The following is a 16604-nucleotide window of genomic DNA, read 5'->3' on the forward strand; positions in this document are numbered from 1 at the left end:
GGTCTGAAAACAGATTATATGAATAGCCCAAGTTTTGTATGGTCTGTTTACATCATGTGTTGGTGCAATGAAACACATATATCTTACACGTACAACACTTTATTTCTGTATGACAATGGTTCTCAACCTTCTTAATGCAGCGACCCCTTAATACAGTTCCTCATGTTGTGGTGACCCCCAAGCACAAAATTATTTTTGTTGCTACTTCATAACTGTAATTTTGCTATTGTTATGAATAGTAATGTAAATATCTGATATGCAGGATGTATTTTAATTCACTGGACCAAATTTGAAACAAATATCCAATACGCCCTAATTTGAATACTGGTGGGGCCTGGGGGGGGGGGGGATGATTTTGTCATTTGGGAGTTGTAGTTGCTGGGATTTATAGTTAACCTACAAGCAAAGAGCATTCTGAAACCAACCAACAATCGAATTGAACCAAACTTGGCACACAGAACTCCCATGACCAACAGAAAATATTGGAAGCGTTTGGGGGGCATTGCCCTTGAGTTTTGGAGTTGTAATTAACCTACACCCAGAGAGTACTTTGGATTCAAGCAATAATGGATCTGGACCAAACTTGACACAAATACTCAATATGCCCAAATTTGAACACTGGTGGGAGTTTGGGAAAATAGGCTTTGAAGAGAAGGACAGGTGGAGAGATCTTCAGCCTTCTTTGCCAAAGGGGTTCCTGAGACCATGAGAAATATGTGTTTTCTGATGGTCTTTGACAACCCCTCTGACACTCCCCTTGCGATCCCCCCCCCCCCGGGGTCCCAACCCCCAGGTTGAAAAATGCTGCCGTATGGCATTGGCCACTGTAGTCATCAACATCCAGATCAGACGTTATCCAAACATGTAAATGAAAACAATGGTCAGGATTATAGAGCCCTGCATGACTTTGTTATGTCTATGCCACTGAACTTATCCCTATTCCCTAGTTCTCATTATATCCCAATATCTTTTTCCACCCTTGTTGACAAATGGAAGTGAGAACTCTCTTGGATAATTAATTCCTTTTTTCTGAGTGATTCCAATGATTATGCAACATATAAAGAGTCCCTTTTTTGCTTTGGCTGCAAAAAAAAAATCAGAAAGAGAGAGCTAGATAAAATTGCCAAGGCAACTCAAAGGTATTAATTTGATTTTCATGTTAGAAATTTACCTGTAACTTGAAATGTTTTAATTCTGTAATAACTTTTATTACTGTCTTCTGTACTTTTTATCTTGACTATCCTGTCTATTTTATAGCTCACTAGCTGTGCCCGGCCACGCGTTGCTGTGGCGAAGTATGGTGGTATGGGAAATAAAGTATTGAGGAATTGGTGGTAGTTAAGGTCAAGGGTAAAGGTTTTCCCCTGACATTAAGTCCAGTCATGTCTAATTCTGGGGGGTTGGTGCTCATCTCCATTTCTAAGCCGAAGAGCCGGCGTTGTCCGTAGACTCCTCCAAGGTCATGTGGGATGACTACATGGAGCGGCGTTACCTTCCCGCCGGAGCAGTACCTATTGATGCACTCACATTTGCATTTTTTCGAACTTCTGGGTTGGCAGAAGCTGGGGCTAACAGTGGGGGCTCTCTCCACTCCCCCAATTCAAACCTGTGGCCTTTCGGTCCAGAAGTTCAGCAGCTCAGCGCTTTAACACGCTGCACCATCAGGGGATATTATTTCCTAAAAGTTGTGAATATACAATATTTCTGATTGTTTTTTTTTGTTTGTTGGAGGCAAGTATGAATGCTGCAATTAGGAAAAATGATTAGGATGTAATGGCCTTGCAGCTTTAAAGCCTGGCTGTTTCCTCCCTGAGTGAATTTTTTGTTGGGAGGTGTTAGCTGGCCCTGATTGTTTCCTGTCTGGAATTCCCTTGTTTTCAGAGTGGTGTTGTTTGCGATATTTTATGTGCTTCTACTGTCTGTGGCCCTGAGAAAACAGAGGATTTTCCAGACTTTGATGATGGGAATACTTTGTTGGGAGGTGTTAGCTGGCCCTGATTGTTTCCTGTCTGGAATTCCCTTGTTTTCAGAGTGGTGTTCTTTGCGATATTTTATGTGCTTCTACTGTCTGTGGCCCTGAGAAAACAGAGGATTTTCCAGACTTTGATGATGGGAATACTTTGTTGGGAGGTGTTAGCTGGCCCTGATTGTTTCCTGTCTGGAATTCCCTTGTTTTCAGAGTGGTGTTCTTTGCGATATTTTATGTGCTTCTACTGTCTGTGGCCCTGGGAAAACAGAGGATTTGCCTGATTTTGATGATGGGAATACTTTGTTGGGAGGTGTTAGCTGGCCCTGATTGTTTCCTGTGTGGGATTCCCCTGTTTATTTACTGTCCTGGTTTTAGAGATTATATTGTTCTGCATTATTCTATCCCAGTAATTATTTCATATTAAAGAAGAATCTCACTTATCCAACATTCGCTTATACAATGTTCTGGATTATCCAACGCAGTCTGCCTTTTCATAATCAATGTTTTTGTAGTCAGTGTTTTAAATTCATTGTGATATTTTAGTGGTAAATTTGTAAATACAGTACAGTAGAGTCTCACTTATCCAACATAAACGGGCCGGCAGAACGTTGGATAAGCAAATATGTTGGATAATGAGGAATTAAGGATAACCCTATTAAACATCAAATTAAGTTATGATTTTACAAATTAAAACATCATGTTAGACAACAAATTTGTCAGAAAAAGTAGTTCAGTACACAGTAATGCTATATAGTAATTACTGTATTTATGAATTTAGCACCAAAATATCACGATATATTGAAAGCATTGACTACAAAAATGCGTTGGATAATCCAGAACGTTGGATAAGCGAGTGTTGGATAAGTGAGACTCTACTGTAATTACAACATAGCATTACTGCGCATGGAACTACTTTTTCTGTCAAATTTGTTGTATAATATGATGTTTTGGTGCTTAATTTGTATAATGATTACCTAATTTGATGTTTAATTGGCGTTTCCTGAATCCCTTCTTATCCAACATATTCACTTATCCTGCCGGCCTGTTTACGTTGGATATGTGAGACTCTACTGTATATTTCTAATCTTATATTATCTGCTCAGAACTGGATTATATGAGGCTCCTTCTACACAGCTGTACAAAATGCACACTGAAGTGGATTATATGGCAGTGTGGAGTCAAGATAATCCAGTTCAAAGCAGATAATATAAGATTAATATAAGATTATAAATGGGTTATATAGCTGTGTGGAAGGGCCTTGAGTCTACACTGCCATATAATCCAGTGCAAATTAGATAATCTGTGGAAGAAATCTAAGTGAGGCCTAAATCTGCCTGTCCCCTAACTGAAACCTGGCTGTCCCTTGGTTGCTAGGCAACCAAGTGGGCAGAGATTAGCCCTCTAAACTGGCAGCAATTGAATAAAAAAAATTATTGCTCTCCCTCTAATTAGGACTTTATTTTTCTTTTCTTTTTGTTGTATCAACCTTGAGGCGTGGATGATGGGTTGTGTTGTCAAATTTTGAGGTTGGGGGGCCTGTACTTTTGTTGTTTTGTGAATTGCCGTGATGCCATCACTCTTTTATATATATAGATTGTTGCTGCCTTTGTCAACCCCAATAAATATATTGATTCATTCTTTGAGGTGCAATGTGATAATTTACTTTTATCAGGTAACTTGGATATAATTTAGGTCTAATTATTAATGCTAATTATTAATGCATCTTGTTTTATTTTATCTGTTACACGAAACAAAGTAAGACTCGTGACTACTATGATATTTGCAGAATTCACCACCATATCCTGGAAAAAGTTCACGCAGCTCACCTGTTTTTCCCATTGGGCATGGATTGGGAGGATCTGGGTACCCTTGATCGTCACTGAAATCTTTAGGTACATTGTCACCTGTCAGCTCAGCTACAATATTTGGAATATTTCCATAAGGACCCAAATGCTGCAGACCTTCATGTGCACCACCTAATAGTAAAAGAATCATACACATATTTTCAAAACACACACACATTTTAAATATATATAAATGCAATCAGATTCCAGGTGTTTTAATACCGTATCCAGATTTATAAATAGCACTTACTTCTCTGTATATTTATGACTTTCACATAAGGTCAGGAAATCCACATGAAAAAATGAGTGAAGATTAAGCGAACTTCTATGAAATCAAAACTTCAGAATTCATTCTCTTTTCTGTTCTCCTGAAACTTAACTGGAGGACGCTGCCCACAACTGTTGAGAGCCAGTTAATGAAACATCTGTGTTCACCAGCAACATAAATCTGAGTCCCAAATGCAATAGTTTCAGCTGTATGTTTGTTGCCTATAAAATCAAAGGTATTTGATCGGTCATTTCTTGGGGAAATGCTGTGCTATTTAAGCCTTGGTGTATGCCATGATAAAGTATGGCTGGTAGTTTTCGTGAGAGTGGGTTGGTGAATCTGTTCTGGGCTTTTGTCTTAATTTTAAAGGACCTAGCCAAGGTAGCAGACCTATTTTGGAGACAAATTGAATTGCATTAGGTAATACAGGTAAAGCTCAGATTTGGATGACAGCTTTTCTTTTATACTGAGATATCCAAAATTCTTAATTATTTAAATCTACACAGGCATTAAAATTACACAGGCGTGTATTCCATCTCATTGTGGATGTTGCATACAGAATATTCCTATTTATCTAAAAGTAATGAAAGTGGCTAGGTTAAAAAAGTTTGACACAGTTTTTTACTCTTTTATGGGATAATGAGAAGCAGCTGGTACTAAGGTATCATACTTTAGTAGTTCAAACAACATCAACATGTTCTTTATTCAAAAGATCACAAACTGGGGCCCACAACAATTCAGACTACAATTCCCCAGGGAAGGGTTGATGTGAGGGACAGAGAAGCTGGGACAAATTATTGGGGCCCAGCAGTCCAGAAAGGGTACTGGCACCAACTATGTGGCATACAGAATCATAGAATCTTAGAATTAGAGTTGGAAGAGACCACAAGGACCAACCAGTCCAACCATGTCTTTCTTGATAGTATCGTCATTTGTCAGTTGTGTTTGACATTCATTGTGAAATCAGTGGGTTTTTCTTGTCTTCAATAGACCTTCAAAATTAATGTTTAACACTTGAAACCAATAACCAAGAGTTAATTGTTCTGTCTTACATCTCCCAATGCAACTGGAGATCCATATTTAACACTTGTTGTGTGTGTATTTGGATTCTTCAGGCATCATCCTTTCACCTCTTGCACACTGCACAATCTTCTTTGCATCAGAACTCTGCTCAATATGAAATAAGGCATCTCACGATATCCATATATAGTCTATTATTTATCATACATATATAGTTAAATTTCTAGTGCTTGCCAAAAATTTCCTGGCCTGCTTACAAAGTAATTTTTCAAACCAATGCACGTTATTGTTTCCTTCAGTTCAAAAGTTCAAAAGCTCCTTTGTTCTCCCCAAAAGACAAAGCCAATAATCCACTGGTTTTATTTCCGTATTTTTGAACTTTTGAGCAAATTTACTGTGTTTGCAAATCATATTCCTTCTAAACTTTCATGGATTGTTTGCCCAGTAAAGGGCCAGAGTGATAGAAACAAAGTACTGACTGCTTTATTGCAGACAGTAATTCAAACACACATTAATTTTGGCACTGGGCTGCTGATGTTAGCCTTTCTAGACAGTGCAGCACCAAAGTCAAAATAATGAAACATAAACATGTTACCTTGTCAAACACAAACGTTAACAGAAAACCGGCCTCATGATAGCACTGAAAACAGTGGCTGAGGATACAAAGGAAAGAGTGTGGGAGAAAGTAATTGGCAGCCTAATACACAACAGTAACCTCAGTTCACCCACAATTGCTCCATCCTTGTGGAATCTATTTACCATATACACCCATGTATAACTCATTTACATGTATAAATTGGGCAAAATTATGGGTTTTGTTATGCATCTTTTGGGTTCTCACAGCTGTCATCTGTTAGGGGTGCTTTGAATGAGATTTCCTGCTTCTTGGCAGGGGGTTGGACTGGATGGCCCATGAGGTCTCTTCCAACTCTACTATTCTATGATTCTATGATTGGAGATGGTCCTTTTTGATAAGAGTTTAGAAACAGTACTTACATTGACCCATGGACAAGTCAACCCAGGTTTTTGGATTGATTTTTTAAATAAAATTTCAATATTTATACATGAATATATTGGAGATGTGGCCAAGTAGGTATCGCTCTCAGCGATAGCGACATCTCTCAACTTCTTCAACACCCATGTAGATTAGACCACTGGTCTGGAAGCCTAGAGTATTTTCTCATTGTCCCATTCCCTCTCTTCCCAGTCCTGAGAAATTTGTGTTCCTGTTCCTCTTTTACTTCAGTCTCTCAGACAAACACAAATATCACTGATGGACAGCCCTTTCATTAAAAGATACTGCTAACAATGTTATGTCAGAAGTGATCTGATAAATGGTGGAAATACTGAAATAGTTTCAAGATTTTCCATATCTTGGCTCAATCATTAATCAGAATGGAGATCACAGTCAACAAATAAGAGGAAAATTAGGACTGGGACAAGCAGCTATGGATAAACAACTACTGCTCAATTAATTAATATTAAAGAAGGAGCCAACAGTATACGGTACGCTGTATTATGAGATGTTGAAATTGGTAGAAATTGCCCATAATGTTTGAAACTAGATTATAGAATAACTCCAGTCTCCTCTGTTATGGCTCCTAGCTAATAGTAATCATCTGAACATAGGATCAAAATTTTAAAGCTCTACTCAGAAAGCTGTGGTGTTGTGCTATCAAAAAGAATGAATGTTCTGTTAAAGAAATGCGAGATGGAGACAAACACCCAGAAGACTACATATTTTGTATTCACATTTTGATCTAGGATATTATATGACAATTCCAAATCTATACAGCCTTGCCCAGGACTGAATTCCATTGAATTCAATAGCACTTATTTCTGAATATATGTGTGTGTGTGTGTGTGTATACACACATACACACACACACACGCTTTCATACAACTCTTCAGTGGATGGTTAAATGGCAGTATGAGAGATTGCACAGCAATATGAATATGAAATAAGCAGCACTATGGCTATAAATAAACAGGTGAGCATCCATTCTCCGAAATGTTGAGGCCAGAAGTATTCCGTAATTTTGGATTTTTAAAAAATTTAGAATACTTATGTGTATATGTTTGTGTGTGTGTGTGCGCGCGCACACACATATAATGAGATATCTTGAAGATAGGGTCCGGGGCTAAGAATGGCCTTCATTTATATTTGGTATACACCATATGAACATGGCCTAAAGGTAATTTTATACACAAAATTTATAATTATTTGGTATGAGAAACAAGTGTGTGTATGTTGAAACATCAGAAAATAATGGTGTCACTATTTTAGCCACCCATGTGGACCATTTTGTATACTGGAGTATTTTGGATTTCAGAATTCTGGATATGAGATATTCAACCTGTACTTAATGGGTTTTTTCTATTAACGAATGGTAAGAAATCTTCAATGAAAACCCAGTCTGCTGCAAAAAAATTGTTGTTAAAACTTTGATTTGTAACACTAACATTATGAACATTATTCCATTCCATGCTTACAGAATGCATCTGGAGTCAAACAGAGCACCATCTGCTGACTAAAATGTATAAATAAATCAGTGGATTTCAAGACCTCAACATCCAGACCTCAGCAGCCCCCTAATGTCTCAGCAAGGAACTGCAAAGCATTTATCAAGAAAATTTGTTGAGAGTTCTTTTAAAAACAGAGTTTCTACCTGTCCTGTCCGAGTCTCATAAATATGCTTAGGTGCAGTTCAGCATCTAAGGCCCCTTCTACACTGCCCTATATCCCAGGATCTGATCCCAGATTATCTGCTTTAAACTGGATTATATGAGTCTCCACTGCTAGATAATCATGGGATGAGAAGATAATCTGGGATCAGATCCTGGGATATAGGGGCAGAGTGGAAGGGGCGTGTTATCTAGAGAGCCAGTGTGGTATTACAATGTCCAGCTTTGGATTTTAATTTCGGAGTTCAATTCATAACACTGTGATGAAGTTTCCTAGCGTGAGCATCCATCAATCATCTTCTCTGATCCCAATCCACCTAAGAATATTCTTGTGTAGATAAAAAATGGAGTTATCCACATCTATCACCTTCATTTCTTCATTAAAACATTAACAATTAGCAATACATCTGAGGAACAGCAATAAATTCAACACTTACAGCACTGTACCAAGGATTTTTATGATTCTGTCAATATTTTAATGAAAAGCTATTCAAGTGCAAAGCACCGGATATACTGAATATACAATTACCCCCAATCATGGGGTGATTAAAGACCTAAATGGTTGCATTTTGGGTTGCATTTTGAATATTTATTTGAATATTTTCAAGCCATGAATGTTGAATCCATGGTGCAGACTGACTATACTTCAATCCAACATTGTATTGTTTAATCTTTTCATGCTTGGCCTTCATGAAATTCAATAAAAATACTCTTTGGGTTTATAAATTTATGAAATGAATACCTCCTGTACATAATCTTGAACAGGTCTAGAAAATTTATCAAAAAGGGAACTCAAGAAACACAGGCTGGATCTACACATTTACAACCGCATCACACTTACCTAAATCAGCACCCTAGGACACTTCCGCCTTGTCTTGGGGAAGGAACCCCATGCCGGCTATCACATGCCATTGTGTGATTCCAACAGAGGCCCCACTTCCAACCGGGATGGAAGTGTCATTGGACACTTCACCCACAACACGGGAGGTTGCCCGTGTTGGGAGCCAGCACGGATCCTCTGCAGAAGGGCAACACTCTCCATGTGTGATGGGAAAAGCATCTCTAAAAGGAACTCCATGTGGGGCAACAGATTTGCTCCACCGCCCCTCTCTTTTCTCAGTAAAGACAGGCGAAACAGGACACTTTGCCTGGCTTTTGTGATGAGGACCATAATGTAAATATGGCCAGTGTACTGTAGACCCATATTAATGCAGTTCATTGCCGTTTCAAACTGTTTTATATGGTAGTGTAGATGCACAGTTATGTTGTCAGTGGAGGAGCTTGAGCAGTTTGGAGACCATAAGGCCCCATCTACACTGACCATATAATCCAATTTCTGAATGCAGATTCTCTACTTTAAACTGGATTATATGAGTCTACACTATATAATGCTATATAATATAGTTTAAAGCAGATAATCTGCATTCAGGACTGGATTGTATGACAGTGTAAATGAACCTTAGTCTATACACTGCTCAAGTTCCTCCATTGTTTCTATTTACATTTCAAAAACATATTACATATTTATATATTTATTTGTATCCCCTTTTATCTCTGTAGTTGAGACACAAAGTGGAATGTATGTGAATTACACTGGCTCATTGGTGTTATATCTAGTGTGATATTTGCGAGCATATTTGGAGGAATGCATAGCTTCCACTCATGCCCTCCACCATTTCATAGATAAAACCAGGACATGTATTGCAAAGCAACATCGAAATGTGGTCAAGAAAGGAAGGATTGTTAATTAGTACAGACAGGCTCCACCTATAGTTTCATTAGTGTTTTGTCAGTTATTGCACATACATAATTTTAACCGCCTGCCACCAGGCCTGTAGCGAGGGGGGGTGTTAGGGGTTCAACCCCCCCCGGAATTTTTTTTCTGGCTATGGCCCTGCCTGCCACCAATTTCTCAATACACTCGCTGCTTCTTGTTGAGTAGCTTTTAATTGATCTTATTGATTTTATTGGATTTTTTGCTTTTACATGTTATAAGTTAAATGTACCTATGTTGATGTATTATAATGTGTATTACTGGGCTTGATCCCCATATGAGCCACCTCGGGTCCCTTGGGGGAGATGGGGGGGGGAATACAATAATAAAATTATTATTATTATTTTATTGTATGACACAGCAAACAAGACAGATGATATTATTATTATTATTATTATTATTATTATTATTATTATTATTATTGTTATTATTATTCTCAGAGAGACTTGCTTTTGCCTGAGTCTACTAGGAAGGGCAAGGTTCTTCCTCCTTCTCCATTCCTTTTCTCTTCCCCATTGAGTAAATTGCACTTGAACTTGCTTTGCAGGATTTGAACTCCATGGTGATTGATGCTAGATGAGGACAAGGGGGGAAATGGAAGAAACAAGAAAAACTAGGATATTTTAAAAGCAGCTGAAAAGCCAGATGGTCATTTTAATTGCACAATATGTTGGAGTCTCTTGGTATGATCTGTAATTGTTGGTGACAAATTTGTATTCTATTTTGTATGTTTTTGAGAGGGAAAAAGATATAAACCATAAATAATCAGGATCACTTGGACAGAGCTTTAAGGTGTTAAAAAGTGCTTCATTCATATCTCTAATTTAGTTGTTTTACCAGTTTATCATCCTCTCCAATACTGCAGATAGAAGGACTAACTCTGAAAGAAAGTGGTTCACTTACAAGCAGCTAGTACATTTGTATTAGACATCCCACCCCATTTTCCAGTAATAAGGCCCCTGAAACAGTTTAAAATCACTGTGATAAAAACCACAAAAAAGCAAGAGAATTCTGGGGGAAAGAACAAAAAAGACTGCAAGAAATTTTTCAATCAAAGAAATGAAATGCAGTTAATAAAAGAAATAGAAAAGGTGAGAGAGAACCAGTGTGGTGTAGTGGCTTGAGTCCTGGTATTTTACTGTGGAGACCAGAATTCAAATCTTTTCTTGGTCATGGAAACCCCCTAAGTGACTTTGGGCAAGTCACAATTTCTCGGCCTCAGAAGGGAGCAAAGGCAACCCCCATCCCCCATGTCAGAAATAACTTGAAAGCACACAACAATGACAACAAGACATGGAAACAACAATATTACAAATTACAGTGGGAGACTAAGGAAAGTAAACCAGGAAACTGGCAAAATGGAATGGGTATCTTAGCATAAAGCTTCTCTTCATAATTTACAACCCATGTTACATGCAGGTTGAATCCATGGCAAAGTGGTACAAGGAAGAATTTCCACCTGCCTCCACAAGATGGAAGCAGTGTTTGAATAGACACTAGGCTAGAAAGGGAAAACAGTACATGCTGCAGCGTGTTTCTAAACATAGGTTTACTTAAAGGTACTCAGATATAAGTTTACTGAGAATTTCTCCCAGGTAAATCTTTTGTCTTGCAGTGGCAATATTTATTTTTTACCTTTGAGTTAGCATCCAAGAACTAGTTAAAACTCTACAACCTTCTACATATTTATTAGAGTCCAATGAATATGCATAAGTCTGTGGCATTAATTAGTCCTTGCATACTAAATGAAATAGAAGTTGCAAGAGAAACTATATGACAGATTTGCAGATCCTCTTTGACATGAATCCATAACTATGAAGCATCACTAAACAAAATACTATGAACATTTGATAAAATAAAATATTCTTACAAATCAAATTCTAATAATGATGATGCTAATAATAATTCAAAGTAACAAATATTCACCTTCAATGTTCTGTGGGCCTACTAGATTCATAGCTTGGTGTGCTGGATATTCAACTCTGGGCCTGGCAATGCCAAGTTGCTCCATTACGCCATGCAGAAGTCTTTGAATATCAGCTTCAGAAACTCGGTCTGGACTCCTGGGACTGTGGCTAAACGTTAAAGCTAACCTGAAGGCCACTAAAAGTAACACACTGCAAAGAAATGTTGAGGTCATGATGCTGTCAGTTTGTATCTTGCCACCTGTTGCAATATAAAAAGCAATAAATAAATGAATCGGGATATGATAAAAATCTCCTTTCTCCCTTTAATTTGCTCTCTAAACTAAATTTGTTTTTTTAGAGGCAGTACAATGGGTCCATATCCACTGAGGTTAGGTTCCAAAACGTGCTGTAAGTACCAAAATCCAAGTCCCACTATATACAATGACATAGCAAAATGCTATTCTTTATATAAAATGTCAAATATCGAGGCTTGTTTTGGGGAAAATTTGGAATATTTCTCAAAAGTCATGGATGGTTGAATATGTGGATATGGAGGGTTGACTGTAACGGGATTCAGATAAAATGTGTATCTTAGAGTACTCTGACCTACCTTACGATGCTATTCTAATAAATATAGCTGGAAAGTTCAATGGAAATATTAAATATTAAAGTATGTACAATAATAATAATAACCTCTGTGTAGGAAAAAGTAAGCAGCTGCATACAGATTTGTATGTCTGCCTATGGTATCCATCTGTTTCCCTGCATCCATAGTAAGAAAATATATCATCATGTTTTCTCTTACCTTGATTAGCATTTAGCCACAGATATGATTTAGAAAGACTTTGTTAGAAAATAGAACATTTTCAACATAGGTAGATGTATTCCTTTTCTTTTATTTCAAGAGACTAGCAACGTGTCATCTTTCAGCTCATATGACAAATATTCTCACCTGCTTCCTAGCCTCATTTAATCAGAGAGTGGAAGGGTTTTGTTTATTTCCCCGTAATAGGATTCTCCAAATGTTGAAGAGATTAAACAGGCAAAATTGAGAGAATTGCTATTTCTCTAATCACAAAAAATGGTAACAACCATGAAATGTTCCCTGCAAATCCTAGATGTTTTGTTTATTTAGTTTGATGTATACAACAACATCCAATCATGTCTACTGAGATGCAAGTCTGATAGAGCATAGGAAGGGATCCAAGTAAATAACATAAAAATACCAGATCGTATCTGCTCTTGGAAGCTAAGCAAGGTCATCCCTAGTTACTGCTTTGATGAGAGGCTGCTAATAAATGCCAGGTGCGGTGTCTAATAAAACTGTATGAAATTCATGGAGTTTCCATAAGTGACAGGCAACTTGAAGGGAAATACACATAGTGAATATAAGACAGTCTCAGAATTCAAAATGACTTTAACAAATTGGAAAACTGGGCCAAAACTAACAAAATTAATTTCAGCAAGAAATTAACTTCACTTAGGCTAAAAAAATGAAATGCACAAATACAGGATGGGTGATGCTTGGCTTGACAAGAATCCATGTGAAACAGATCTTAGGGTCTTAGTGGACAACACATGAGCCAACAATGTGATGCAGCAGCTAAAAAGGCCAATGAGGTCTTAGGCTGCATCAAAAGGAGCATAGTGTCTAGATCAGTGGTTCTCAACCTGTGGGTCCCCAGGTATTTTGACCTACAATTCCCAGAAATCCCAAGCAGTTTACCAGCTGTTAAGATTTCTGTGAACTGAAGGCCAAACATCTGGGGATCTTGAGAATCACTGGTCTAGATCAAGGAAAGTCATGGTGCCTCTCTATTTTGCCTTGGTCAGACATCACCTGGAAGACTGTCCCATTCTGGTCACCACAATTCAAGAGGATATTGACAATCTGGAAGGTGTCCAGAGGAGGGCCACTAAAATAATCAAAGGTCTGGAGACCAAGCCCTAAGAGGAGTGTCTTAAAGAGTTGAGTCTATTTATCCTGCAGAAGAGAAAGTCGAGAGGAGACATGATATTTGAAAGGATTAAATATCTAAAAGGATGTCATAAGGAAGAGGGAGAAGGCTGCCCTGGAGACAAGGAGTTGGAGCAATGGGTTCAAATTATAGGAAAGGAGATTTCACCTCAACATTAGAAATAACTTATTGACAGTAAGAGCTACAATAGTGGAATTTACTGCCTTTTAAACACAGGCTGGCCATCTGTTGGGAGTGATTTGATTGTGCTTTTGCTGCATGGCAGAGGGTTGGACTAGATGGCCCATGTGGTCTCTTCCAGCTTTGTGATTCCGTGAAGACCCTTATCTCATTAACCCAAGTGATTTACACAGTTTGATGATTCAGATCAGACATGGGCAAACTTGGGCCCTGGAGGTGTTTTGGACTTCAACTCCCACAATTCCTAACAGCCTCAGGCCCTTTCCTGGTTGAAGTCCAAAACACCTGGAGGGCCAAAGTTTGCCCATGTCTGATCTGAATCATCAAACAGTGTAAATCACTGGGTTAATGAGATAAGAATCTTCACGGAAAATAAATCCCCTCCCAACCCCCAGTATTCAAATTTGGGCATATTGGGTATTTGTGCCAAATTTGGTCCAGTGAATGAAAATATTTATTTCTTTATTTATTTGCTCTATTTCTACCCCACCTTTCTCTATCCCAAAGGGGACTCAAGGCGGCTTACATTGAGGCAATAATTCAATGCCTTAAAACATACAGTATAATATAGACATTAAAATTGCATTAGATTAAAAACAAACATACTAAACATTTAAAAACATTACATTAAAATCACACCACCCATAATCCTAATCCAGGTCTTTCCATAGTGAATTCCATATTTTCAGATCTGTTATTGCACTGCCCTATTCACTAAAAGCCTAATCCCACAGCCAAGTTTTTATCTTTCTTCTAAAGGCTAGGAGGGAGGGGGCTGATCAAATGTCACTGGGGAGTTCCATAGCCAAGGGGCCACCACTGAGAAGGCCCTGTCTTTCGTCTGCACCAATCCCGCCTGCGAGGGAGGCAGGACCGAGAGCAGGGCCTCCCCAGACAATCCTAATCTCCGAGATGGTTCATAAGGAGAGACATGTTTGGACAGGTAAGCTGGGCTGGAACCCCTTTGGGCTTTATAAGCTAAAGCCAGCACTTTGAATTGTGCTCAGTAGCACACTGGCAACCAGTGGAACTGGTGCAACAAGGGAGTTGTATGCTCCCTGTATGCCACTCCAATGAGCAATCTGGCTGCAGTCCGTTGGACCATTTGAAGCTTCTGAACAGTCTTCAAAGGCAACCCCATGTAGAGCATGTTGCAATAACCTATTCAGGATGTAACCAGCGCGTGAGCCACCGTAGCCAAGTCAGACTTCCCAAGGTACGGGTGCTACTGCCTCACAAGTTTTAGTTGTGCAAAAGCTCCCCTGGCCACCGCTGAAACGTGGGGTTCCAGGCTCAGCGATGAGTTCAGGATCACTCCCAAGATGCGAACCTGCATATCAGATATTTACATTATGATTCATAACAGTAGCAAAATGACAGTTATGAAGTAGCAAGGAAAATAATTTTATGGTTGGGGGTCACCACAACATGAGGAACTGTATTAAGGGGTCGCAGCATTAGGAAGGTTGAGAAGCACTGCTCTACAGCGCCTGGTATTCATTGGCAGTCTCCCATACAAGTACTAACCAGGGTTGGCCCTGCTTTAGCTTCCAAGATGAGACCGGATCTGGTGCTTTGAGGGTCTTTAGGACCCCAAGAACGTTGCAGACTTTTACAAATGTCACCCCTGGGTAGCAAACATGCCTTCTTCTTCCAAGTCTCGCCATATGGCGACAACGCATGAAGGGCAGCCCTGACGTCACTGTGAAAAAGGGTGAAAAGATGGGCTAAAAATAAACGGTGGAGGCCCCTCCCTTGGCCTTTTGCATCTGGCCTTGCTCTGAACGCCTCCTCCACCTTTTTTGTGTGCTGCTAGAAGACGCTGGCCATTAAATACAAAACATGGCATCATCGTGATTATTATTAGCCATGGGGACGCCTTCTCTCCATCACACAAATATCCTGTCCAAATCCTAGCTCTCCAGTCTCCACTCCCTCCCTCCACCTTTTCTGTGTTGTCGCAGCAACCGCTGCTGTTCTATTAAGCAAGGCTCTGGTGATACAAAACAATACAAAACCGGTGACAGAACGATTATTATAATCGTTGTTGTTGTTATGGAACTATGGGGCGCCCTCTCTCCATCACAGAAAGACCCTTTTCCGAATCATAGCTCTCCAGGCTTCACTGAGGTGCCATGGTAAGAATAATTGCCACCTCCCTCGCCTGCTCCTTGTGTGCCCCATGCCTGGTTCTCCTTGCTGGCCTCCCACGAAAAGCTGTGGGCCCCACTCACCTGTCTCTGGGCGCGTCTCCGGTGCGTCTGAGCAGAGGCAGCGCCGAGAAGGAATGGTTTCTTCTTGCGCGCTTCGGGGGAGGAGGAGGAGGAGGAGGAGGACCAGGCGGGGGAGATGGATGGCTCTCCATCCGCCGCCTCCTCCTCCCACCCCTCCCTCCTTTTCCCCTCCGTGTCAGGTGTGGGAGCGGTTGCCAGGATCCCGCAAGCCTCGGCTCAAGAGCCTTGACCTTCTCGGCATCATCGCCGTGACTGGCGAAACGCGGCCAAAGCGGAGGGTTTGTTTGCTTTTGCCCGTTTCATCTGCCAGCTCATTCTCTCCTGCTTTTTGTTTTCATTACACAGAGATAGAAACATAGTGGGCAACGCCAGAAGCGCACACATCCCGAAGGCTTTCATGGCCGGAATCACTGGGTTGCTGTGAGTTTTAGAATCATCGAATCATACATAGAGTTGGAAGAGACCTCATGGGCTATCCAGTCCAAACCCCTGCCGAGAAGCACGAAATCGCATCCAAAGCACGCCTGACAGATGGCCATCCAGCCTCTGTTTAAAAGCCTCCAAAGCCTCCACCACAGCCCGGGGGAGAGAGTTCCACTGCCGAACAGCCCTCACAGTGAGGAAGTTCTTCCTGATGTTCAGGTGGAATCTCCTTTCCTGTAGTTTGAAGCCGTTGTTCCGTGTCCTAGTCTGCAGGGCAGCAGCAAACAAGCTCCCTCCCTCCTCCCTATGACTTCTCCTCAC

At 39.9% G+C, this 16604-nt stretch overlaps 1 protein-coding gene across 1 annotated transcript in view; it reads right to left on the minus strand.

The window, feature by feature from the left end:
• The window catches only part of scg5 (secretogranin V), a 34424-nt gene extending 18289 nt beyond the window's left edge, over nucleotides 1-16135 (minus strand). Inside the window, exons 1-3 of the mRNA XM_003214485.4 lie at nucleotides 15861-16135; nucleotides 11487-11726; nucleotides 3796-3945 (exon numbers count right to left, since the gene is read on the minus strand). Of these exons, the coding sequence (XP_003214533.1) occupies nucleotides 3796-3945; nucleotides 11487-11700 (364 nt within the window). The 5' untranslated portion in view covers nucleotides 11701-11726; nucleotides 15861-16135. The remainder of the gene's footprint in view (nucleotides 1-3795; nucleotides 3946-11486; nucleotides 11727-15860) is intronic.
• Between the last annotated feature and the right edge of the window lie 469 nt (nucleotides 16136-16604).

Source organism: Anolis carolinensis, chromosome 1 (genome assembly GCF_035594765.1).
Source record: "Anolis carolinensis isolate JA03-04 chromosome 1, rAnoCar3.1.pri, whole genome shotgun sequence".
NCBI lineage: Eukaryota > Metazoa > Chordata > Lepidosauria > Squamata > Dactyloidae > Anolis > Anolis carolinensis.